Raw genomic sequence first — 26,620 nt, 5'->3', positions numbered from 1 at the left:
AAACACATATCGTCATGATTACTACAATTTATTAATAAAGAAAATTAAGAAGATAGTAGAAAAGAGATTGTAGGAATAAAGAAATGTTAAACACTTAATAAATATGATACAAAATTATCTTACTTTAATGAACAACCATAAGGCCTTTATAAACGAACATATGAATGAGCCGTAATGAACAAGACAGTGAGATTATTGTAAACACATGCACAGACAAATACGAATGTGCACACAAACTTAATAGCTCACCCTTCCCGCCTAATCTAGAGTCTTGATTGTGGAATGCCTTAGAACACACCTTAATAAATATTGTTGCATTATCTCACGTATTTTTTTTTCATTTTCTGTTCAAATTTCTCTTCATGTAACTTTCATCTTGTAGATCTGAGAGTTGAAACTCCCTGTTGTGCTGTTGAGACTTAATCAGCCAACCGCTAATCCTTTGTTTTCTTCATTTATCATCACATTAAAGAAGCCCATGTAAAATTTCCTGAGTTGCAGAGCCACACTGGATGCATGTTTCACACATGCAGTAAAGTAGCCCCAGACGCCATTTAGTGGTTCTTTGTTGTTTCAGCTAATACAGAAGTGTGTCTGATCCGCTGCGAGACTGAAGGTTTAAAAGATAACTATTTCAAACAAGCTTCGAGCACCACATATGAAAGCCATTAGCGATGACAGCAGTAAACACATCACTCACACATATAAGCTCGGTCGAGAGAATGCTCGAAAATACCAAAAATATAAAACATGACAAAATAGTTTCGAAATAATTTATTCAGTTGTATAAATACCTGTCTTAAGGAGATAAAGGCCTGGATGAGCACAAATTTCCTCCAGTTAAACAGCAGCAGAACTGAAACTCTGCTTACTGGCACTCAACACCACATTCAGTCATCCCTCATCTCAGCTTTGACAGGACATCCCCCTTTTCCTCCTCAGTCACTCATCTGAATAGTAGGCTTGACCCTCAGCTGACTTTTGATGACTATATAACACATCTATGCAAAACCTCTTTCTAGCATTTCAAAAAAATCCTCAAACTCTGTCCCTCACTAACGCTGTCAGATGCAGAAAACTTGTCCATGCCTTCATCTCTTCAAGACTGGCCTACTGCGATGAGCTCTTCACAGGGATCCCTGGCAGGAGCGTCTAAAAGCTCCAGTACATTCAGAAAAGCGCTGCCAGGATCCTGATGAGAGTGGGAAAGCATAAACATATAACACCAATTCTGTTTTAATTGCACTGGCTTCCTGTCTCCTTCAGGATTGATGCAAAGTCTTGCTACTCACATACGAATCCATCAACAGATATGCACCTCCCTTCCTACAGGAACTGATCACACTACAAGCCTCCACCCGCACCATCAGGTCTGTCAGCTGCTTGCTCCTCTGGGCTCTGAGTACTAAGCTCTGTACCATAGGGGGGGGGGAAATCATGCTTATGACACAACCTTCCTAACCATCTGAGGGCAGCACAGACCCTAGACTCTTTTAAAAACCTCTCTATTCAGGAAGGCTTTCTCATCTTACTATTTTCTTAGTTATTAATACCTCTCTCACTCAGTTATCATAAAATAGGTAGGTCTTGATGGTTTTTATCAAATCCTGTCAAAGTGTCAAACTCAACACCACTCCAGAGAAACTAACAGCAGTCGGCCTGAAAGTTACAACGCAGCTGAGATGTTTTTAAACTACACTATGTTAAGAGTAATTCCACTGCTACTTTGAAAGAGCTAAATCGGATTCTGTGAGGTTATCTAGCAAGAAACAAAAAGATGATCCAGTTGCAGATCAATGTCCTAAGTTATATGAGAATCAAACATGTCAAATCTCATTTTGTTCAAATAGTAACAGAGATATCAGCACAGAGAGGAGTTTCGTGATATTTCCATAATTCATTGGTCTTCCTGTATTTCCATACAATACCTCAGTTTCTACACTCAAATGAACTGATGATACGCTTGACAGAATGAATTCAAGTCATATTTATTAAAACTGGTTTCTCCCAATCTGGAAAAAAAAAAACCCTCAAAAAAAAACAAACAAAAAAAAAAAAAACACAAAAACTACACATAAAGAGGGAAAACAAGATTGACAAACAATGGGGAGGGGAGAGGGAGGGGGGGTTAAAAGCTTTATGTGAAGACATCATTTTTGTCATTTACTCTTGTGCTTTGGCCTTTAAAAGGGAAATGCATCACACTAGTAGAGTTTGGCTGGACTGTACCCTCAGGAGCAACAGCTTAATTAAAAAAAAAAAAAGGTACAAGATTTGATTTGACCTAAAACCACAAAGAGGTGTTCTATTGTAGCTGATATAACTTTACTGAAAAGAAACAAAAATGCTTTCTAAAGTCTCTTGTTCCGTTTTGTGCCCAGGCTAGGTCCTCAGTTTTTTTTGCTGTAAAATGACAGCACATCTTCTCCTTCTACACTGATGTACTGGTCCAAAGTCTTTTCTTGCTGTCCAAAATTTGTAGCTCATTAAAATAAGACAGTTTCCGTTTATTCAGCTTTTCCCGGCGGTGTCGGGCGTCCTGGTTCAGCAGGCAGCCTGGCCTCTCCATGCATCAGACTGATACTCAACCAAACAAAGAGAGGCTGATGGTAGTTCTCATCACACAAAGATCCGGTGGGCCTTCAGACGAGTTCGAGTACCTGTGTGGAGAGAAAAGACATGTTGATGTTACCTGGAAGGATGTTAAAAGTCCAAAAATAAGTGAAGACACAAAGCTGTGTACATCTGCTTATATAGTTTCATGAAAATTCACAAATAGGCTTTTAGAGCGTCTCTCAACCTGAGCGGAGCTATTTATGAAAAGATTTCAGATACTGTGTCCAGTGTTATATGAGTCACTGTTACGGAGCGTGCAATGAAGGTGAAATGCATTTTGGGCTTTTTGTACACACGCATCCAAAAATGACTGTTTCCATCAGAACTCTGATCTGTGTATGACCGCCAATAGCTCTGAGAGGCATTACATGTGTATTATGGATGTGTCTCCACAGAAAAACATGATAAAAGCTGAATAACGCAGGCTGCTTTTGTATTATTAGTATTAGTATATTATGTAGTATTAGTTGATTGATTGAAACTAATTGGCCTTGTTTAATCAAGTTTCATTTTTTGAGCAAAACATCCCACATTCCAAGTTTGCACCTTCCCAAATGTGAGGATTTGTGGCTTCTCTTTGTTTTAAACTAAATATCTGGGTTTTGGACTGTTGATCAGACAAAACAAGACATTTCAAGATGCCACTTTTGGCTGTGGGAAATGTTTGGACTATTTTAAGAGATTAATTGATTAATCCAGAGAACAATCAGCAGATTAACTGATATTGTGTGGAAAACTGTAGGACACATCGTGGGGCAACAATACCATAGGGGTGCAAATAATATATTTTTTTTTATTATTGATTCATCTTCCAAATATTTCTTGTTTCATTATTATCACCCAGAGCCTAAGGTGACATTAAAATTGCTTGTTTGTCGAAGCATCTAGAACATAAATATATTTTGTCTATCATAGGACAAAGAAAAGCAGCAAATCCTCACATTTTAGAAGTGAATGTTTGAAATTTTCTGTATGAAAAAAGACTTAAAATAATTGATAAATTATTACAGTACTGTAGTTGTCAATTAAAATCATTTTCTGTCAATCAAATAAATCCCCTAACTAGACAGGATGCTTTCACTGTAGTTTATGACATGTGAAACAACAGGCTTGCGGTTATTAGCATGTTTTTGTAAGTGTCAAAACACAAACCTTGATTGTTCCTTGACTGTTTGCAGCAATCAGTACATTTGACTCCTGAAAAAAAGCATAACACAGTGCATGTTACTTCATGGATATTTAATTACCTTCAGGAAAATATTAGAATAAAAAATGTGAATGTGACAATAATGAAAATAGGACTCTACTGTGAAAAAAATATTTGTTCAATTCCTTCTCCTGAACTGGAACATACTAAAGAGAATTGAATTGACCTTTTCCACGGCTAAAACACATTTTCAACTTAACAATAGATGGTGTGCATTACTCTGACCTCGATGGTTTCTAAAAGCAGAGAGGAATAACTAACCAGCTGGTCTAATATTCCCAAAACCGTAAAAATAATGAGATGAACTCACTCCATCAGGCAGGGCCCTCCAGCAGACAGCACTGACAAACTCGTTGGTGTCGTCTTCCTTTTTGTCCTTGTCCAGGACGCTCTTCACTGTGTCAAACTTGAACGTTAAAAGTGTCTTGGAAAGTCCTTTGTAGTATAGGTACAGGGAATTGTTCTCACTGCCTGTATATACACACACACACACACACACACACACACACACACACACACACACACACACACACACACACACACACACACAGACAGACAGGTGATGTATTATTGACATTAACATCATTTTTAGATATGGTATTTGTACAGTTACAGGGATCTGCAAGCTGTTGTTACTGCCAGTGGTATTTTCTCCCTGTGTGGCTGAACAAATATCAATGAAACACTGCATTACAGATTCATTTTCAACATGGCCGATATCCTCTAGGTTTTATTCAAAGTAAAGGCTTACCACAGGCAACATAGTCTCCATTGGAGGCCAGGCCTACAAAGTTCTTCTCGTTAATGTGACCCTTGAAGGAGCGCAGGCAGTGAGGTTTGTTGACATTCCATAGTTTCAGCTGACTGTCTGTCGACCTGTCATGTAAAGAGTTTTAACACAGAAGTGTCGGGCGTTTAGGTGAATCTGGGTATTTTTTGTGAAAATCAGCATATGTATCTTTGCCAGCTCATGCAACAGCTTATAAACACTCAGTTAATGATGTAATCAGGTTTCTAAATTGGAGATAAATGTACATGACACATCCAAATATATGTATAATAAAACTGAAGAAAACAAACAAAAAAAAAACCCCAATCAACTGTGAAACCCGCTGTAAATAAAACTAAGATGACTTACGCAGAAACGATTTCTTCGCCGTTGACAAACTTGGCGTAGGACACAGCTTTCCTGTGGCCTTTGAACACCATGATTGGCTGTTTAGTGTTGCGCAGATCGTAGTAGTGGACACAATGGTCTGTGAACGAAAGGAAAAAAAACAGTCCTGAAGACGTTGTTTGTATTCAGACGGAGGTGGTTGGGGGTGTTGACTGTAAGGTTACTTGGTTAGGTGTCTTCTAGAACGATCCACTATTCAATTCAGGTTAGGCTTTTTTTTTTTGGTTCTGGGTTTTATTACAACTACAATTTGGAATATCAAGAACACTATGAAGGTAGATTAACTTTATAAATTAACTTCATATAAATTAACTAAGTTAACAAAAATAAATAAATACATTTTGCCATGGACCAGTCTACATATTAACTAAGTAAACAAAATTACTGTCAATTACTTTATTTAGCTGAACTGCAGAGGGTACCAGGCCTTCATTGGAAGCATTAGAGAGAGGCTTTTATTTCTAATTTCCTCTGTTTGATAATAATATTTGCTCATATTTTAGTACAGAGCCTCTTTGTTTTCTGATCTGCGTCCATTTGCTCTGTTAGTTTTTTGTTAATGCGTCACCGGTAATTATGGTAATATGCACCAGAGACTTCCGCCAGCCGAGACAGCTAACCTCAGGTTAGTCCTCTCCTAGCTTGAATGGGGATGAAATAATTTGATCGTGCGGATCTTCTAGACTTTCCAAATGTTATTGGACTGAATGGATCAAATTCTGACAGTGAAATGAGTCATTTCATGGGTGTTGTGTGGGTTTTGATACATTAGTAACGTAATGACAACAGCGGTGGCTGCAGGTTGGGGGGGGCCACACGGAGGACGGAACCCTGTCGCAAGACCGTGGACATTTGTGTCGCAGTTTTGATCTCAGTTTCAGAACTGTTACACCCTAAGTGTCATAACTTCTAACAATGTCAGGTCATATCAGTGCCATATCCAGCAACAACTGAGGCAGGTAGCCAAAGGGAAATGGTGGCGCAAAGTCTTTTGTTGACGCTTTCTAAAATATGTTTTTCTAACAAGTTATGTGCTGCTGGCTTTAAGTCCAGAGTCTGAATTTTACTCCTGACAGTAAACCAAGGAGGGGTTTCCTTTTCCAGGCTTAGAGGACTTGGACCTCAGAGACACAGAGAATGGGGTAAATAAGCCAGGGCAATTCACCGCTGGATAACACAGAGCTCTGTTCATCCAATGTTCGTTACTCAAAGGACTGTTTCTGTTTACAACAAAATATTTCTAATTCTTATATCTCCTTTGGGAAAGTAATAAATGAAGATTTCAGAAGTTTGTCTGGACCACCGGAGTCTGTGTGACCACAGAAGAAATTTAGTTGTCTACCAGGAGAAAGTGCAGTGGTGTAAGGTGTTTGTACCCTGTCAGAGCACAACAATAATGTTACACCCCAATGGGGAAAGACGTTTATCTGCCTGTGATTTTGAAGGAGACAGCTGGCAGCACTGACCAAATTCTCATGTTATTTACTATGGACTTTTGAACTTGGATGTATAAAAAAACCTGAATTGGATGTAAGGCCCAGGTAAAACTATTATCATCCTGCAACCTATGTATTGCTGAATCTAAATCTGCTGATACACCCTGTTAGACAAAGAAAACAAAAAAAATCTAATACTCAAAACCTAAATCTAATCCTCATCTTACCTGCACAGCCAAACGCCAGATGATACCTGGATGTTGGACTGAACTTAACACAGCAGACATTGGCCTTGGCCTCAATACTGGCCACTGAGTTGTCAAGATTGGTTGACCATAACTTCACTGAAAAACAAAGATGAGAACATTTCATGACGGTTAAAAGAAAGGTGTAATAGAAACTGGAAAGTGGGAACATGATTTCAGAGAGACTCAGTTACCTTTAGCATCATCAGAACCGGAGGCTAAGAGTTTGGGGTCCATCAGATTGAAGTCGACGCTCCAACACCTTTTTTCGTGTTCCTGAAAAGAAAGCAACAGAAATCTTAAAAAGGTCATCATGACAACAGTATTGATGAAATGGATTTTTTAAACCAAGCGATCAATTTGGTCAAACACGGAGTTTACCAGTATTGACAACGCTCTAGGACCTGGGTATCATTACCTGGTAGACTTTGGACCTGTGGCCGGTGAATCCGTCCCACAGGATGACGGTACCCTCATAGTCACTGCTTGCCAGAAGGTTCTTGTGATAACTGCTCCAGCTGATACAGCTACAGTAAACAAGTTTGGAATCACTTTCATTATAACATTTACACTACTCACATTCTTAAAAACATCATTAGTTCATTTTTGGCTTTTACCTGATTTTGGAATTGCAGGTCATTTCGTTGACAGGGTAGTGGATGTCCACTGCATCCTGGATCACGGTGCCATACTCAAACACCTTGATTTTCTTGGTCACACCAGCGATGGCAAAGTAGTCACAGTCACGGTCAAACTCAATACTAAAACACAGGTGAGAATACAGTCACTGAAAAAGAGTAGACTGAACAAGAATAAAACATTTCTATGCATTTCCCACTTTATAGTAGGTAACACACTGAACATATGGACTGTGATACCAATGTTGTGCTACTGAAAAGTAAACAAAGTAAAATATATACTGCAGTTGTTATAGAGGATAAGTCATGAACAGGTCAGACCATCCACATAGCCTGACCTGTTTCATTAAACAAGTCACACATTTCTGTTCACTTATTTATGGAGAACATCATTTCCATAACTTCACCATGTGACATCAGGCTTCAGAATCGTGTTAATTACACAGCGAGTCATTAAAGATTGATGCTGAAAGGTGTATAAGACACACCTGGAGACAATACTGGAGCCGTTGTAGAGGTCACTAGCGTAGGAGAGGGTGGCCAGCGGCCGCACAGAGTTGTAGCGGGTGAACTTGGACAGACACTCCATGAAGTCATCGAGCTGGTTCAAGTTCCTGCCTTCATCTAAAAACACCAGACATGCACTTTAAATTCTGTTCAGAAGAAGCAATGGGGACAAAAACTAACTGCATGTTATTGACAAAGAGAGGAAAAACATTAGCAAGCTGAATGATGAAGAAGTTTTGGCTTACTTAACATCAATAAATTCTCATCACATTGACATAATAACCAAACACAAAGACCATTTGTACTGTGTGCCACATGTCAGATTTCCCTGGAAGCCCGCCAGCTTGCTTTGCAACACAAAACAGAATAATGGTGCATTCTTTCAATGCTAAGAGCTGAGACTTGTCATCAGAAACATCAAGAGCAGTGACGTTTGTGGTAAATGTGGCTGTCATTTTAGGAAATAATACTGGGGTGTGGCAGACACTATCATCAATCCACTCATCTCCTAAAGTCAATATCCTGCTTCTTCAGACGACTGGTGTACGACATCAGAACAACAGATATTTTTCTGACAGCAGATGTTTGAGTCTGGTTGCTATAGTACTGTCAACAACCACAAATGAAAGACACTGATGGTATTTATTGTAGGATCGCTACCTGTGATGCGTGACATTTTGTTGGAGAAGTAGCACTGCTCCAGATCATCGAAATGAGCCGTCAGCCGTTTCCTCCTTGACGCCAGAGTGCTGTTGTACCAGGTCTGTCTTTTTCCCTGTTTGAGAGAACAGTCAAGTTATCTAAACAGAACATCAGTGACTCAGTGCTAAACTCATACTAACATTTACACTGTAAAAACTCATTTATAGGGTTAGGGTTTAGGGGTTAGGGTTATGAGACTGTAACTGATTTTTCTAAGTATATGCCTACATTCAATAGGCCCTGCTTTTTTTAGTGATTCCACACTATGTGTCAAAAACATGTATATGTATATATATTTGTTTTAAAAGGAATTGAAGTTTTTTTTCCTTTCATTTAATAGTCAGTGGTCTGCATCCACATAATTTTAGGGACTACAAAACATTTTCAATCAAACAAGAACATGAAAATAACAGGAATGACTTTCAAACAAGGTTACAAATAAATAAAAAACAGCAGCTGCATTTATCTGACTGACCTGGGCTGTTCCACCAAATCCTGGAGGTTGGCTGTAGTCTGGTGGCTCCATAATACTACTACAGCTACTCAACAAACAAACAAACAAGTACACACAGAGTTGTTTTTAAGTACATGAAATGTGATAGTGTACTGACTTTGTTATGTCCTGCTGAGTAGCTTCACAATAAACATACAGTATACTGCAGTTGTTATTGAAGATAACAAGCAAAACATTTCAATCAGTAAGCACAGATCTCTGCTGGGAACTAGTTTCTATTTTTGTAAAAGAAAAAGAAAAAAAAAGCTGAATGATGTTTGTACAGTGATGTTTGATAGAGATAATTAGTTAAGAGGCCAGTTGTACCTGGGTGCTGGTGAGGGAGCCTCTACGTTAGGCACCGTACACTCTGCCTCCATCATTGGAGAGTACAGCCCGCTCATTTCCTGGAAAAATACACAGAAATAACATGTTTGGTTGTCTAGATGAAGACAATATAAAGCAAGTTCATAATCATGTGCACTGCTCCTCTATGTTTTCTATGAGAACATGCTGTGAATTAGAGTTTGGTAACACATCTTCAGACTATGTAAGGGGGTGAGTTACTTTACCTCGACACGCTTAATGTCCTCTTCAAGAAAGTTAAGCTCTTTCTGTAGTTGTTCCAGTTGCTGTTGACAGAGACACAAACAGATAAATAATCCTGCATGTGGTCTTTTTTTACACTTAAAACTTTGTTTTATTTGTACAACGTTGAGTTTTCTTCAACAGAAGAAGCTCTGTCTGTAAAATGTGGACATTATTTATATAAAACAACAGTACCTCTCTCTTGTTTCTCCTGGCCTCTTTAAGAAACTCCATGAGGATCTGTCTCTGAGCTGCTTGGGATTCCTAGTGGAGAGACGGACATCATTCATAATCTCACACAACTACAAGCGAAGCCGCAGATTACCTTTGCTTATCCGTTGAAAAGATAATAAAAAATAATATAAAAATGTTAAGACCTCAATGGGAAACACATGACGAACAGTAAAGCTCTGGTCCCTCTAGGTTAATCTTGTTTTTTCAACATTGTTTTTTTTGCTCAGAAAAACAAAATGATGTAGAAAAGTTTGTACATATTCTTAGATTCACATCACATACACACACATGTCTTCATCAAGTGTACTTCCACTCAAACTAAAACCTTGTGCAGAAAAAGGGCAAGAACATTTGGAGTCATTTAATAAAACCTTAATATACGTGGGCACATGAAAAACAACTGACACCTGAGATTACCCATCTCAGTCTTCTTCTATGCAAAATGAGCCACAGATCATTGTATGCTATTTGACTAAACTACAGGAAACAATCCCAAACCCAAGGGTTTATAGGGTGTTAAAAGTTGAATGTTGACAACTGTGGCCAGAGGTTTCTCATGCTTCAAATGCCTAGCATAACAAAATTTACCAAGGGCAGGAAGTTAAGTCAAATTTTGGACTAACGCTCATATTTGGCAACCTCTTTATGTGGTCTAAACTAACACAAACAGCAGTCAAAGTAAACTACAACAAAAACTCCAGATATTTCCTTTAAGTAGCTTGAGGGCGAAATACTTGATGAAAGCCCAACACAAAACACAGGATCGGAACCTGCTATCACTCCCAAACTGTGTGATAAAAACTAAAACTGGACAACTAACATGTAAGTTAAAGGTTTCTGAAGTGATTATAAGTTTACATCTGTAGTATTTGTATAATACAGGAGTAATACAGTCCAATATTTCCAATTAAGATCTGCTGACAAACACAGAAAATACTGATTTTATCTGTATCAATTATATATGTGACTACATCTGTAACTGACACGGTCAAAAAACATACTGACTGGTCCTTTAAGTTGCAAAATCTGTAAAAACAAAATAAAAAAAGGTGTGCATTTGGTTAGAAAGTATGAATTTGATGCAACCATCAAATTTTATCTCTAAATAAAGATCTAAAATTGATAGCTGACATTTGATCAAGTAGAAGAAGTAAGCGCTAACAAAAATATATCAGAAAATGTTCTTTGAAACAAGACTAGGTCATAACCTGGTATATGGCTGGACTGTATATGTAATGTTTGGATATACACGCATAGATCTGTGTGCTTAAATGTAATATAAAGATGCTAACTTCTTCATGAATTCCATTTTATGTAAAATTTGGCTAAAATAACGAGAAAATGACATTGTTCATTGCTGGTGAAATTAAGGTGTCTTGAATATTGATAATAAATCTTCTTTTAGTAAAATTTCCTTACCAAAATATTTAAGATCCAACTGAAAATCAGCCAAAAGCACACACATGTTCTAGTGTTTCACCATGTAATTACAAAGAACATTTGTCTTCTATATTAGCAATGAACGTGATAATCAATGTGATATATCATACTGTATAATACCAGTTGACAGTGTGTTAATTACAGTACTATGCTCAATTGGGGAGACAGGAACACTATATTTCTCTATAAAACCTTAATATGAATACAGAAGCACTTCACAATTAAATAGCTGTTTTACAAGCAAAATGTTGTTAAACCAATTTTCAGAAAGTAATGATTTGTTTTCTGTACATGATGTTAATATTATTCCATTTGTGAGGAGAATATTTGTGCCTGTATAGAAGGGACCAGCTCCAACTTGCCTATGAAAGTTGATAGGAAGTTTACTGACAGCATAAGGAAACATTATTAAAAAAATAAGACCACCTACTTTATTTTTTAAAACAGTTTGGGATAATATTCCACATGCTATCTGGATCTTTTAGAAATCTTTTGATCCAGTTCATTTTGAATATGTTTGAATGAGGAAAAGTCCAAAATGTTAAGACCTTCTGTTAGAGACATAGAGATAACGTCCTTTTTACCTTGTGTGGCTTATTTTTTCAAAGAAAAGTTAAAACGCCTTGCAAGAGCTTTTGTATTTGGTGAGGAAAAGACATAAGAGACTCTTGTTTTTGTATAATAGGCTGCTGGAACGGCCCACATAGCGACCGGCCCACCGGGATTTCTCCCGTGCTCCCGATGGCCAGTCCGACTCTGCCTTGGGATGACAACAGACGTTGACTGGTCATCTCAGGAGTGGAGCTGCTGGCTGCTTGCACCCGGCCTCACATCATCCCAAAACATGGGAGCAAATTTCCAAATGGTGTTATTGGATAAACTGACCACATAGTGGGAATCTAAACGGTTACATTCTCGCCTGAAAAATATTAAAACTTAATAAAGTGACATATTAACAGCCCTACAACAACATTTACAACAGCTTTAGGCCTGCCTCACAATCTCCACCATCACCGCGAAATGGTGGAAATGCATTCTGGGATACTTGGCTGTCCCACTTCAGCCAACCAATGGTGTAACTCCGTCACTCATTCAGTCAGTCAGTGACTCAGTGACAGACAGACATTCCGGGTTTGTAGGGCTGGCCTCGCTGTTGCGGTCCAGCCAAAAAATTAAAAGCAGCTGCTAAATTCAGTCAATGAGCCAGATGAACTATTCCACCAGGCAGATGAACAGAACCAGGATCAGTAATGCAGTAGATAGTGTGGTCAATCAGAAATTTGACCTGGTCTCTTTGCATAAATACAAAAGGGAGAACTGCGGAATAAAAGCTTGGAAGCAGCGACATAACAGCTGATAAAACATCTATTGGCAGTTCAGAAAACGTTGATTGTCAGAGTCATTTCTGTTACAACCCGTATAAGAACAATTGAGTAATTGAATATCGCATTCTTGTGAATTCTCAAGTGTCTCACTTCACAGGCATCAAAGAGTGAACCGCACGAAGTGGGACTGCGCATGGGGACATGGACAATCCCGCAGGCGTTACATCAATGCTTAGCGGTTTTTTTTCACTGACCAGTGCAGTCAGATCAAATAAAGCAGTGCCTCGTGAAAAGAGCACATCTGTGTGCTGTACTCCTCCTTCAATTTGACCAATATAAACCAGTAAAGAAATCCTGCTACCGTTGTGGTGTTCCAGGACACTAGCTTTAAGTTTGTCTTTATGCCCTCGCAAAGTCATTCTCATGCTTCACCCGAGCTGTTGAGGTAGTAGCTCTGACGGAGGCTGCTGCTGCTGCTGCTGCTCTACGGATGAAAATAAGCCTGCCGTCTATAAACTGTGGTTTTAAACAATCCAGTGGAACACCATCAATGTTTCCCTAATAAACACCTTATTTCTAGCCTGAGTGCTTTCCAAAACTAAAGCTCAGACAAGCTCGTGTTTCTTGTGTAACCACTTGGAGTCAGGTTTTGATTACAGGAGGGGGTTCATGTTAATGGGCCTCATTCACTAATATGTGCGTAGAAATGAAATGACTTTGAGCACAAAATGAGCGTGCACTCAAAATTATCGTCGGATTCATGACATGTGCACACTGGTCCATTTTGTTCTTAATTTTGTTCTGAATCAGAATCATTCTAGACTGACAGGCGCATCCCCGCTATTGATCATTTCCATACTACCACACCCCCATTTCTCTATATAAGGAAAGCTGTGTTGGAGGGCCATGATGGTAAAAATGTAGAAAAAACTTTGCTGCTAGTGAAATGCAAACAATAGTTTCAGAAGTAGATGGTAAACAACCGTTTGGAGCCCGATTGTGAATCCTGTATACAGTCTACATGCCTGTTGCACTATTACCTCACAGTACGTCCGTAACTAAATAAATAGATCTCTACGGCTGCACCAGGTGTGCATCATGTTTGGTGGCCGTGCTGTAGTGAAAGCAGAGCGTCTCTCACTGTGTCACTACTGCTCTATCAGACTGTGAGGACAGTGAACAGGCTGCTGGGTAACCAGCTACAAATATCAAATCTGATGGCAAAATTAATCGCTGTCATATTCCAATATGGAAATTCTGATATATAAGCTACTGTCATCTAAAAGTGGAATATATTAATAACTTCATTACATTTATAATGATGATTTATGGATAATGTCTTATTATCTGATTTTATAATTAGTGAATAAAATGTGTATTAGTAGCAATTTCACACTTTAAATCTTGTTTAATTAGGCCCAATCATGTTTTGAATAATTGTGGTTCTAATAAACTGTTTACATTGAATAAATATTGAGCATATCATTTTATTAAGACTGTTTATGATTTGTGTGTAACATGGTCTGAGGCAGTTGTAAATTCGTTCGCAGAGTAAGAACAAATTCAGGTAAGAACATATTGATGAATCCTGGATTTGTGCTTAAAACGTTTGTACGCACGGTTAAAGCACAGATGTGTGCGTACGCACTGTTTGTGAACGAGGCCCAGTGTGAGCAGTTCACAGGTACTGAATGATCTGAATACTCCTGTACTGAGGGCAGATTCAACAGGCCTGTGATCATTTCATACCTTTACGCTGCTTTCTGAGAAGACTTTTGAAATGGCAGGAAGAGAGACAACAGGCTTCTGTTGCCTGAAGGTTTGATGAATGGCTATGATGAAGAAAGGGGTCAAGAACTGTCTACAAGCCAATATGTCATTCAAAACATGATCATGAGCATAAGCAAAGAGAAAAATGTTGATAAATTGCACCAGGTGAGCCAAGGAGCAAGAATCTGACAAAAACATATGTTGGATTTTGCAGACAAACACACAGGTACTGATCTATCTGCAACAGGTTATCAATCTAATGCTAGTGTGTGCACCTGTTACTATGACAGCCACTCAAAGAGATACTGCATGTGTGTGTGTGAAGGAGGGAGAAATATAACGATAAGCATGTGTGTCCCAGAGAGAAGCTGAAGACGGTGTGCAGCTCCCTCTGGAACGCCATACTGAGTGTTTGCAATTCAAAAGCAGATGCTCGGTGCAATTTCTCCTCACATGTGATGCAACTCAATTTCAAAACAAAAACTCAATGCCTTCTATCGCCCTGAGAGAGTGCTGATGGGACAGATCATAAGTCAACAGGATAGACTGTGGTACCCACTTCTCTTTTCCTGTGACTTGTTTTCATTTCACACAGATTGTCAAAAACAAGTAAAACAAAAAAGGGGATGTTTCATATTCTCGGAGTAAGGTTTTACTGCATGTACAGAGTAATTGTCAGTGTGATCCAGGAAACACACATTGTATTTGTAAGTATTACAGAATAATACCACTCAATTCTTGACTCTTTCCACACAGCCTCAAGCATCTCTTTGCAGAAAAACAGGGTACCGCACGTATAATATGGTACAACTGCAAATCCCAGATACGCCGTCGCTCATGCACTCACATTTACAGGACCGTATCAGCTGGGAGAGCGACTGCTAAACCACTTCCTCACACTGTATAAAAGCTGGTATGATGCATGCAGTCATGCTGAGAAAACTCCCATAATCATGTACCTACAGAGAGATGACAAAAACACTCCCCTGTCATCCTTCCACAACTAAATGGGGAGGCTTATAAAACTGTTTTGACGATTTAAATATTTCATAATAATGAATAAATATTGTCTAGATATGTGGTTATCCTGCGGAGAGTCGCATGGAGCCTGCAAACAGACAAAAATGCTTCCTGATGTCAGTTCTGATCACTGATCCACTGTGCCGCCTGTTTTTCAGTGTAAAGAATTCATCTGTCATAATCATATGATCTCTTCATCAAATCCTCTCTGACATTTTTTATGGTCTCACTTGAATTTCATGCATGGTTAACCCCCGATTAGTCTATGTGTGAATCTTGACTCTGTGTTTTTCTCCTTTAACATAGAACAACAGCTTATGAGTCATCCGTGACTCATTATAACTTCATACCTTTTACCATCAAATATTGCCAAACGCAACGTGAGCTTTGAACAGCCAAAGTGCAAGAAACGGCCGAGAGCAAACAGAATGAAATGCATGTCCGATCACTCTTAGACCTGTACTTACCGCCTCCAGCTGCTTCTTCTTCTGAACCAGCAGCTCCAGCATCAGGTTGACATTTGCAAGGTCCAAGTTCTCTTGATCAGGACTCAACACGTCCTGGAAGACCTGCCACCTGGACCCATTCTGCAGGGTCAGAGACACCGATTAGCTAGAAGAACTTTTCCAATAATGAAAATCAGTGTATGTGTGTATGAGATAGAAAACAACTGTGTGCAACAGACTTACAGGATGATCTAATTTTAGTCTCTTCTCCTCCGACCTTTGTTTCTGTTTAAGGATCAGTTCATTCACTGGGAAGTAGTGAGATGAGGTGGGGTAGGTGGTGGGGAGGGAGGTAAATGACATGAGGTAGAAAAGCTCAATAAGTAAATGTCAGAAACAAGAGCAAACTGTGACTTAAACAGAGGAGCAGCAAGTAGTTGCTTCATGATATACTGCGGTAAAAAAAAAAAAAAATCAGATAAAATAATGATACCGCTTCCAGTTTCATTACCATGATAGCGAGATTATGTGCTTTCAAAAACTCATACAGGATGCTTTTATTTCAGTTTATCACCGGAATCTGTGCTGTTCAGGATGTGAGAACATAAACTGAGCCATCTATACTTGATGTTTATGTATAACATGTGTTCTTGTTTTCTGGATTTTTAATCTTTTATTTACTTTTCAATCCACTGAGATTCCAGTTAAGCCTTTTACAAGCTTAGTAAACTTCACTTCAAAAGTAGTTAAATGTTTAAAACCTCTTTCTGCAACTTTAATATGGGATTTGAGCAGAATAACATTAAATGCTTGATCAAATATTTCTCACTAGTAGTATTACATCACAGGCCTTGTTCACACCTGGTGTTAACATGCGTCTTGGGTGATCCGCATTAGAATGCACCTCCACATGATCGACCACTTCCTGTTTCATGTTCATGCAAATAAACATGTACGTCGTTTCCATTTGCGAAGACCAAACGCGTTGTTGTTTCTAAGTTTGCAAAGACCTTAGCACACGGGCAAAATCAAAACTCATCGAACCAAATCAAGAGTGTTTCGTGTGTACTCCGCAAGAATCCGTTTCGCCTGGTGTTGCTTCTTCTTGTTGTTGTTTCGCATTTTAGTACGGCGCTGTTGGCAGTCACGGATGAGTACGTACTTCCGCTTACACAGAGTACGTCGGTTGAGTAGGCAGTCCTTCAACGTGAGCCCAGGCCACCTCCAAATATGGTCTGAGCGATCGGATCTCAATGCGTTTTGGGTGCATTCATACCTGTACTTAGCACTGTCCACATGTGATCACCCAAGATGCATTTTAATGCCAGGTGTGAACAGGGCCGACCCTCATTTCCATTCAATTCCATTTCACTAAATATTAATATATTCAATTTTCCTCTTAATTTATCATAGTAGTAGCATCAAAATGTCAACAAAACAATTCAAATTATTTGACTCTTAAATCATTTTGTATTATAGTGCTATGGAGGTGCACCAAGCAATTATATGTTTGTGGGCTCAGCACTGTGAAAACATTTTCATTTCATAATTGTATTCTGATCATCTGGAAAAAAACATAAAAATACACAGAGAAACACTTCATAGTGTATATAAATCCCACTTCAACCTTTTAAACACTTACCAAGAAAGTTTGGATAAAGCTGATCCACATTATCAACAATATAGTTACACTTGGGACATCTGTTGCTATCCTCCAGGCTCTGGCGGATACACTTGAAGCTGCAGGAGGGAGAACACAGGTTTGTGTTACACTACACAGAATTAAGCTTTGTGTTTTTACAGAGAAAAGGGTGTGAATAACTGAAATAGAGCTATGAAAGAGCTACCAGCTATTAAGGTGGACGTGTACACATGCACACACCCCCTTTACTCATCCGCCCATGCATGTTGAATTTTACATCAACAGACACAAATGCTCAAATATTTTGCAGTGGGTGAAACAAGTGATGTAAAGACTGACTGAGGTTTGTTGTAGAGGGAACCTACATAAGGCTTTAAAACTTGCTGAGGTGTAAAAATACCAGTAGGTCTGTTTAGAGTTTGAGGAAGGTAAAATTATGTGGCAAGTAACATACATTGTTGTTTGTGACTATCTTAAATGTAAGAGACCAGTTTTCTACACTTTGCTGTAAAATACCTTTAAAACAGCTCACCGGGTGTGTCATTGCTCTTAGCTTCAAAACATTTGCTGTGTAAACAACTACAATCCAACACTTACCAAAAGCTGTGCCCACACTTAGTCATGTGTGCCTCTTCTATCATTTCGAAGCAAATCGGACTGAAAAAGTAAAACACAAAACACTGTTAAATGAGTACCAAAATTCAACTTCCAAACTTCTGCAACAACTATTTTACAGCAGCATTTGAACGTAGGGTACACTTTGCAGAAGTAAGTCTTCCGCTGTCACTCCAGAAAAAAAAACTAACCACACAAAATCGTTGCTTTTATCTTCGTATGAATTTAAGAGGCCGTTGCAGAGGGGGGCTTGGTGGAGGGACTTCTTCCTGCTGCCTGAGGACGCAGAGGGTCTGCTCAGTGAGGCGAACCCACCCCGGGGCGACGGCACGGCGGCCAAAGTTGGCACCGACAAGCCGCCCTCGCCGACTGCTGCCAGGGTCCGGGAGGGCACAACATTTCCAGCACTGTTACCATTACTTGTAACGGCGCTACTCCCACCGCCACCGGTCGTGTTCCCGGTGCCTCCTGTGCTGCTGCTGCTACTTGTGCTGGGCACTGAACTTGCCCCGCCAGCGCTCTGCTGTGACCGGTTGCTTGACATCATGCAAGGCCGACTAGAAACTCCCCAAAATCCGCTGCGTTTCTGTTCAAAGCATCCGGACAGCACTGCTATTTGGCTACTTTAGCAGGCTGGCTAGCTAGCTGGCTTGCTTATGTGCTAGCATCCTGGGAGAAAGCAGCAGTGGCCAAACATCCAGCGTATTTAAAGTCTCCTGTTGGTGTCTGCCTCGTTTCTGTCACTGACGGGCTATTTAAAAACTACTGCAATATAAAAGGGAAAAGACACGAACATTGAAACGGACAATAAAAAAAATCACAACTGCGTTGTCCAGGAGATTAGCCGGCTAGCAACTGTTAGCTACGGAGAGGAATCTCTTGAGTTTCCTCGATTACCCAGGTACCCAGTGTCCGCCCGGCTTTCAAACACCTCCCTCTAGCGAGGAGGAGTTTAACTGCGCTCATGGAAATATCCACACAGCAATAACTGTGGTTAAATAGGTAGTTTCCAACCTGGGATCGGGACCCCCACAAAGGGTCGCTGGATTAATATAAGGGGTCGCGAGATGATTGGGCAGGATAGGACAACAGAAAAAAAACATATGGAACACACAAAATGTATTTTTCAAGCTTTACACTAATTTTTGATTTATTTATTGTGAATTACTGTAGTTTATCTCTTCGAGCCTCTAAAAAACTATGAGTCTGATACACAATGCAACGTGTGAGGAGGCGTCCCAGGTAGACTTTGCTTTATTTTAAGGGGTCACAAGCCAAAAAGGTTGGGAACCACTGTTCTAAATCACCATAACAGGTTGCAAATGTTTCTGCCCAAATGTATTATTTCATTATTTTCAGAATGCATATGTGCTTACACTGAGTGAACAGAAAGATAGAAGCTCCTTAATATGTTTAATTTAACACAATTTTTAAAAAATCCTCTGATAAAAACTACCTTTGTGAAATTGAGAAATTTTAATAACAATATGTCTATGGCAATAGGCTGTAGTTTGTGGTGTTGTACTGTAATCCATTATATTGTGCAGTCATTTTAATATAGCAATAAGTAGACCTCTGAGCTTCATACTGCATCTGCATCCAATACTGTTAGAAGCTCAGAAAAAGCAAGAGGACCTTTCAGTTGAGACTATTTTTTCACAGATACATCCAATCCAATACGCCACCTCAAAACACAGCCTGCAGACATGAAATTGAGTCAACACACAAGGTAAATAAAATAGTAGTCACAACAAAAACAATTCAAGTCCAGCATTTATTGCAGGGCTGATGTTTTGCATCTTTGCAATAGGTGTTTCTATTTTTCTGGCCACTCTGTGCAACAGCTAGCAGCTCTCAAGGTTCACCTGCTGTTTGAGATTCATCCTAATTATGGTTTTAGACCAAAACCACTTTGTTGTCCATGTTAGTTTTCTTTCAATTTGGCCTTGTGCATGATATGATATCATGAAGAAAAAAGAAAAATAAATAATAATAATAATAATATTCATATTCATATTATTATTATTAATAATAATATATAATATATCATTTTAAAAAGGATAGTATGATAATTCTTTCTCTTTGCAATGAAATCCTCATTTAAAACTCAGAATAAACAATAACAGCAAAAGCCATAATAAATCTATAAATCTACATACTTCTGTGGAATCTGATCAAAATGTCACATTAGGGAAATATCAAGTTGAGCCTTTCCATCAGTTTTGTTGTATGTAATCAATATCCAGTATTAATAAAAGGCCAACATATCAGCAAACTGATAAAACACCAGAATATAAAAAAAGATGTATAGCTCCATAGCCTCAGAAATACCATAAAAATCATGAAATGCTGATTTATAGAAGGATAATATACAAATATCAACATTAAAAATGATTAGGAGTATTATTATTATTATAATGATTTCAGTCTAACATAGAAATATAGATTGTTTCCTCATGTTTGTCTTTTTTTTTTAATTTGAGATCATATTGCCTTTACATCAAAAACAAGCAGGTAGGTCACATCCCCAAAGTGCAGCCAGCGACGGAGCCAAGAAAAACAGTGTCTTGTCATTCAAGCATCCACCTGCAGCTTTGCAAATAAAACCTAAGGAGCATTAACGTATTCACGCTCACAGTTTATCCACCCTGCTACTTGCTTTTCCATTTTTACCTCCACGTGAGCAAATAAGGGGTCCTCCATGTAGGCACGCACAACATGGATTTTCCCCAGTGTTTTTGTTTGTGGAAGAAGTTTATATGTACCATTATGGAGCACAGTTAGGATGTGAAATAAGGTTTTCAGCAAGAGGAAAATTACTGGATACATCGAAGAGTAAATTCTCTGAAAAGGACCACCATGTCAAATGTCTTCCTCTGTGCTGCTTAGCATAGGTCAGTCAAGTTGGGGAAAGATGGGCTTCATTTACTGTGTGACTCAAAAGAAAGAACGGAAAGTCGGTGTGCTAATAGGGATACTCAATATTTATGTGATATTTTGGCTAATTGCATTAAATATATGCAGCAGTGTGAAAAATGTGAATCATACAATGTTTTTTAAAGCTAAAAATTGGGAATTTTGAGTTTTTTCCCCCTACATTTTGACACAGATAAACTACTTTTTAGATTATTAAATTCAGCTGTTGGGTTTTATAGAGATGACACAGTGCAGAGTGATGGGAGAGATACCAAACAAAAGAAAGAGACAGATGAAACATTAAAACAATAAAAAAAAAAGTTGCATGCATACAACGCCAGATTGTCAGTATCAATTTTTGCTGGTTATGTGAAGCTTTTAAAAGCTCCGCACATGCAACAACTGATTCTGAATAAAGATCCTTTGAGCAAAGCACCTGCAGTACTGTATATACATCATGTTGCATCTGTCCCTCTCAGCACCCGACGCCCCCCTTCTATTTTATATCAGTGGTGGTGAAAAGCTTGCCTATTTTCTTTATCCCCTTTTCTTCTTTCTTCCCCTCCTCATTTGTCCTGCACATCAGCCTGGATTTTCTCCTATTGGGTCCCCCTCTTTTGCATGAGGGACCGGGTTGTGTGTATGTGTGTTTGGGAAATGTGTGTGCCGGTGAAGGTGGTGGGGTGGGGCTGGAGGGTCGGCAGTGTTGGTGCATCGTAGGTTATAGCGAGTGGCGGAGAGGTAAGAGAGAAAAGAGTGAGTGACGGAGAAAATAACAATGGTGTGTGGAGAAATGAATGAGTGAGCAAAAGTGTCTGTGTGTGTGTGTTTGTGTGTGTGCGTGTGTGAAAGAGAGAGAGAGAGAGGGGAGACAGAGAGCGGGCCTCAGGGTCAGTGGGGTCAAGACCGACAAGCTCAGATGAAGGATAATCTGTGGAGGTCCCTTACAGTGGGGGGTGAGGCCCTGGTGGGGCACGCCCATTCAGACTCTCTCTCTCACACACACACACACACACACACACACACACACTCTACCACACACTGCACAACCCTCTATCGCTCTCTTCCTCTTCTGTCTCTACTCCTTCATCCTCCCTTTCCCTCCCTTTTTTGTTGCTTTCTCTGAAACCCACCCCTCCTATTTCTCTTGTTTCTTTTTTTCCAACACAGTTGCAGCTGGATTTCAAAGGGCACTTCGCCAGCAGCAAAAGCTGAATGTTTAGCAGGCAGATCCCTCAGTCAGGCAGGCTGGGATTGTTGAATTCCTGCCTCCCACTCTTTAGGAACCGTTTTTTGCCCCTTCGGGGGCCCCTGCCATAGCTGCCAGCGGCCTCTTCCTCCATCTCCATCTCCAGCTTGGAGCCAGGACCCTGTTTGCAAATTGAGCCTGACAAAAAATAGTGGGGTCTGTGGGAGAGGAAGGGGCGACATTTCAGAAGGTGTGGAACAGCAACAGCTGCCTATAACAGCCCCCTTTTTTTTTTTTTTTTTTAAATCATCACGTAGAAGAGGTAGTGGATAAATAATGACTGAATACATAAATGAAAGAGCAAACAAACATTTCGATGGATAAAATCTTTATTGAGGTAATTTGTCTGCATGTCATAATTGTAAACACAATGGCACAAATCAATCCTACACAAGGATCTGGTGGTAAAACCAAAAAGTCTACAAACAGCTGACAGTATATAGTGGCTATAAAGTTTTATAGCATTTTGAAGATCAGTATAGATTTTGTTTGCAGTGTCTGGAAACATCTCAGTAAGTACACCTGTCTTTTGAGTTAGGAGGGCCTGCACAAGTTGCCAAAAGCGATTTTTCCATTTGCAAGATATCTTTCATGTGTCAAAATATTCAACTATATATGATAAGCTGCAAATATACACAGTTTGGCAGAAAGGAAGAAAAGATCAGGACATTCCGCAACACTTAAAATGCATGTTTTCGACACATAAAAACTGTATAATACTGGAATTAGTGCAAAAACTGTGTGTGGGATATTACCGAAGGAAGATTCACTTACATTGTGCTCTGAGGAGTCACCTCTTCTGCTGGCTAAGCAGGAATGAAGGGAAAAATTCTTCCAGTAGTATCAGTCTGTTCAGTCAAAATTTGGAGGATGTGGCCATGAGGGACCAAACAGGTTGTAACAAATTGTGAGCTGTGGATGTAACATTTGCCTCAGAATGTATGGAAACACAGACACACTACTTTAATGGGAAAAACAGTATAATATCCTAAGAAGGAAAGTTCATTTTTGATCTTGGAAAAAGTAGTTTGCTAAAAAAAACCAAAAAAACAAGACAAAACAAACCTAACTCAAGGACCACTTACTAGCTTTTTTTCCAGAGCTTTCAACTGCATCTAGCTGTCACAAACTTTGAGTAAAAACTCTGATGCGATTTAAAGCTCTAGTAATTTTTTCCCCCTACAAACAGCATAATATTCCTTTGATATCTTAAAGAGAGTAGTGTAATGCATCTCACATCCAATAATATGGTTAAATCATGATATTTAATGTTGTACCATTATTATATGATATTTCTCCGTATATTTCTCCTTATATCCCCCCTGCTTTCATTCCTCCCTCTCACCTGATGCGTCCTCCCCCTGTTTTTTCAGCCCTGGCTCGGCCCACACGAACACAAGCAGATAGCATATTTGGAAGATAAAAAGCTCGCAAAAACTCTTTTCATGTGCAAGACAGATGTTGGGCCTGTCTGTGTTGTACTACTGAAGGAAACCAGAGAATGTTGGACCCTGTCCTCCCAAGAAAAACGACACAATAGGTCGTAATGTCAGTCGCGAAAAATGACCCGTAGTTACGATTGTGTGACAGACACCATCTAGTGGCCATAGCAATTATGACTTGGAGAAGTGGCGCAGTTCAGATGACCTCAATATAAGGTGAGGAGGCGGGTTCATGCTCAGCCTTGCAGCCAGTTTTTCCCAGTGGTCACTCACGGTATTGCAGCGAAAAATCCCCCTGTGGCCCAAAAAGGATTTCCCCATAGACCACCATTGTAAAAGAGACGCTGTAAAACTGTTGACAGGACACCTCGAACTACAAACAAGGTCAATTATGACTTTCACTGTTATAAATTTGTGATGCACGGAGGTTTTATATATGTAAAACTTTCCTTGAGCCGAAAAAAGCCATTTAAAAATCTGTGACGTCATCACAATGTAAAGTCTATGGGCCGAGCGGGAACTTGTGGGCGGGGCCAGCGGGGGAAACACCACTACGCATATTCAGTGGGCCACACAATGCAGAAGCAAACAAGGAAGCTATTAACTTTTTTTGACGTATGCACCAGCCGAGCAATTCTTATTGGACTGAATGGGCGCCATTTTTGGTCCGGTATCCAGCTCTTATAATAGATCCATTGGCGGGTTGGTGGATGGCTAGATAGATAGATAGATAGATGGCAAAAAGTAGACTTAGCTGCAGAGACCGCTGTTTGCCTCCCATTTTCAACTGCGAGTGTCACCTTGCCAACCACAATTTGGGACAGTTTTTTTAAAAACTGTAACTACAATTGTCATGGTGTTTACTGTTGCCATGACGACAAAGGTTGCCCAACTTTAACAAGGTAGTAATTTTAATGGCATTTTAACCCAAACCATGATCTTGTGGTTTTTGTGCTTAAACCTAACCAGACCTTAACCACAGCGTTGTCACACCATAAAACATCATTATGTTTTTTAACAGTGATTTAACAAATGATGTCGTCCTGCAGATTACCGCCGATAGAGGCGCCTGATTGAAAAACGCTCCTATGTGTCGTTCTGGAGCGCATGGGCAAACAACCTATGTGGTCGTTTAATATGGAGGACTTATTGGACCAAATGAGTGAGTGAGATAGATAGATAGATCAAGAGAAGAGGCAGGGAGGGAGAGAGTAAGAAGAAGAGGAAAAAGAAAAAAAGGGGGCTGGGGGTGGTGATGGAGATGAAGGGGGGGAGGGTACTCAAACCTCATCTCCTTCACTTTGTGTGTGTGTGAGAGAGAAAGGAAGAAAGAGAGTGGAAGACATCAAACACACTTATGTTACTGCAGCAGTCCCGCCCCTCCAGCCCTCAGCTCAGCCACCTCCACCATCATTCATCCACTGCCGGGCTGACAGGAGAGTCTCCCATTAATAAGAGTAACTAAGTACATTTACACAAGTACTGCACTTAAACTGTGAGATATTTGTACTTGTGTATATCCATTTGATATCACATATTCCACTATGTTTATGTTGTGCTCATAAAATGCAATTACATTTAACTATCAAACTGTAAATATAAAATTCTTTAAAGTGGCTCCAACTTGGCCAACTACAACAGTAAAATACTGCTTACACATAACTGCATCAATACAAATAATCCAGTAATATAATATAATATAATATAATATAATATAATATAATATAATATAATATAATATAATATAATATAATATAATATAATAATTTAACACTCACAGGGGCCATTTTCTGCATAACTTTTTTTAATACTTACTTACAATTTTGCTTTACAACATTTTGCAGTGGTGGAGGAAGTACTCGATTCTTTACTTCCATAACAAGTAAGTAAAAGTCAGTGTAAATACATTAGCAAAATATGCTTAAAATATAAAAAGTAAAAGTACTTGTAATCCAGAAAAATGGCCCCTGTGAATGTTACAATATTATAAATGATATTATTGGATTATTATTATTGATGCATTAATGTGTAAGTAGCATTTAACTAATGTAGTTGGTCAAGGTGGAGCTATTTCTTTTATCATTTATAAACTGTTTAGTGGCTAGTTGAAGCTATACCAGTGAAACATATTTTACAAGCTTGTCACATGTTTTGTGTGTAAAATCTTAATCTACAAAGTAACTGGTAGTTTGGGATGAAATGAATGTAAAAGGTATATCTCTATCTAAAGTGTGGAGTAAGTGGAGTAGAGGTACAAAGTTGCATCAAATGGAAATACAAAGTACAAGAACCTCAAAGTTGTGCTTTGAGTAAATATTATTAATTAAATCCCACCACTGCTTTATTAAAATTTGAAATGCAGGACTTTTATTTGAAACAGAGCATTTTCACACCACTTATACTTTACTATACTTTACTTATATCCACTTATACTTTACTTGTACTTATAGTTTGAGTGCTTCTTCCAACACTGGAGATGGATGGATGGATGAGGCCAGGACAAGAATAATAAATACATAAATAAACTTTACAGCCCCTTTCCTGTCTCCCCTCTGCATCAGAGGGATGCACAGCACAGGACTGGGCAGGAGAGAGAGAGAGAGAGAGAGAGAGAGAGAGAGAGAGAGAGAGAGAGAGGAGAAGAGGATTTCCCTTGTAAAACACAAACGTGAGGCAAGGGTAGGACGCCCCCCCCCCCTCCTCCTCCTCCACCACCACCTCCAGCACACTTCCCCTACCGGTGATGTCAGGGCGGGCAGGGGCTCCTTGATAAAAAAAAAAAAAAAAAACTAAAAAAAAAAACTAAAAAAAAAAACCTTTGGACTCGGGAGAATGAGAGAGAGGGGGAGAGAGACAGAGGGAGAGAGCCAGGGAGAGAGAGAGGGAGAGGGAGAGAGAGAGAGAGAGAGAGA

At 39.3% G+C, this 26,620-nt stretch overlaps 1 protein-coding gene across 1 annotated transcript; it reads right to left on the bottom strand.

Annotated features, from left to right (window-relative positions):
• Nucleotides 1-1,974: 1,974 nt before the first annotated feature.
• Nucleotides 1,975-19,502, bottom strand: cop1 (COP1 E3 ubiquitin ligase). The gene is made up of 20 exons (XM_044368751.1): nt 18,293-19,502; nt 18,084-18,143; nt 17,487-17,584; nt 16,088-16,152; nt 15,866-15,985; nt 9,805-9,873; nt 9,594-9,653; nt 9,349-9,428; nt 9,004-9,067; nt 8,487-8,601; nt 7,808-7,943; nt 7,299-7,442; nt 7,100-7,208; nt 6,876-6,957; nt 6,664-6,780; nt 4,962-5,079; nt 4,575-4,699; nt 4,134-4,294; nt 3,769-3,813; nt 1,975-2,660 (listed from the first exon to the last, which is right to left on the bottom strand). The coding sequence occupies exons 1-20, from the start codon at nt 18,646-18,648 to the stop codon at nt 2,643-2,645; spliced, it is 2,142 nt and encodes a 713-aa protein (XP_044224686.1). The 5' UTR covers nt 18,649-19,502; the 3' UTR covers nt 1,975-2,642.
• Between the last annotated feature and the right edge of the window lie 7,118 nt (nt 19,503-26,620).

This window comes from Thunnus albacares, chromosome 12 (assembly GCF_914725855.1).
Source record: "Thunnus albacares chromosome 12, fThuAlb1.1, whole genome shotgun sequence".
Lineage (NCBI taxonomy): Eukaryota > Metazoa > Chordata > Actinopteri > Scombriformes > Scombridae > Thunnus > Thunnus albacares.
Note: the sequence above shows the minus strand (reverse complement) of the source record. Positions and strands in the feature narration are given on the sequence as shown.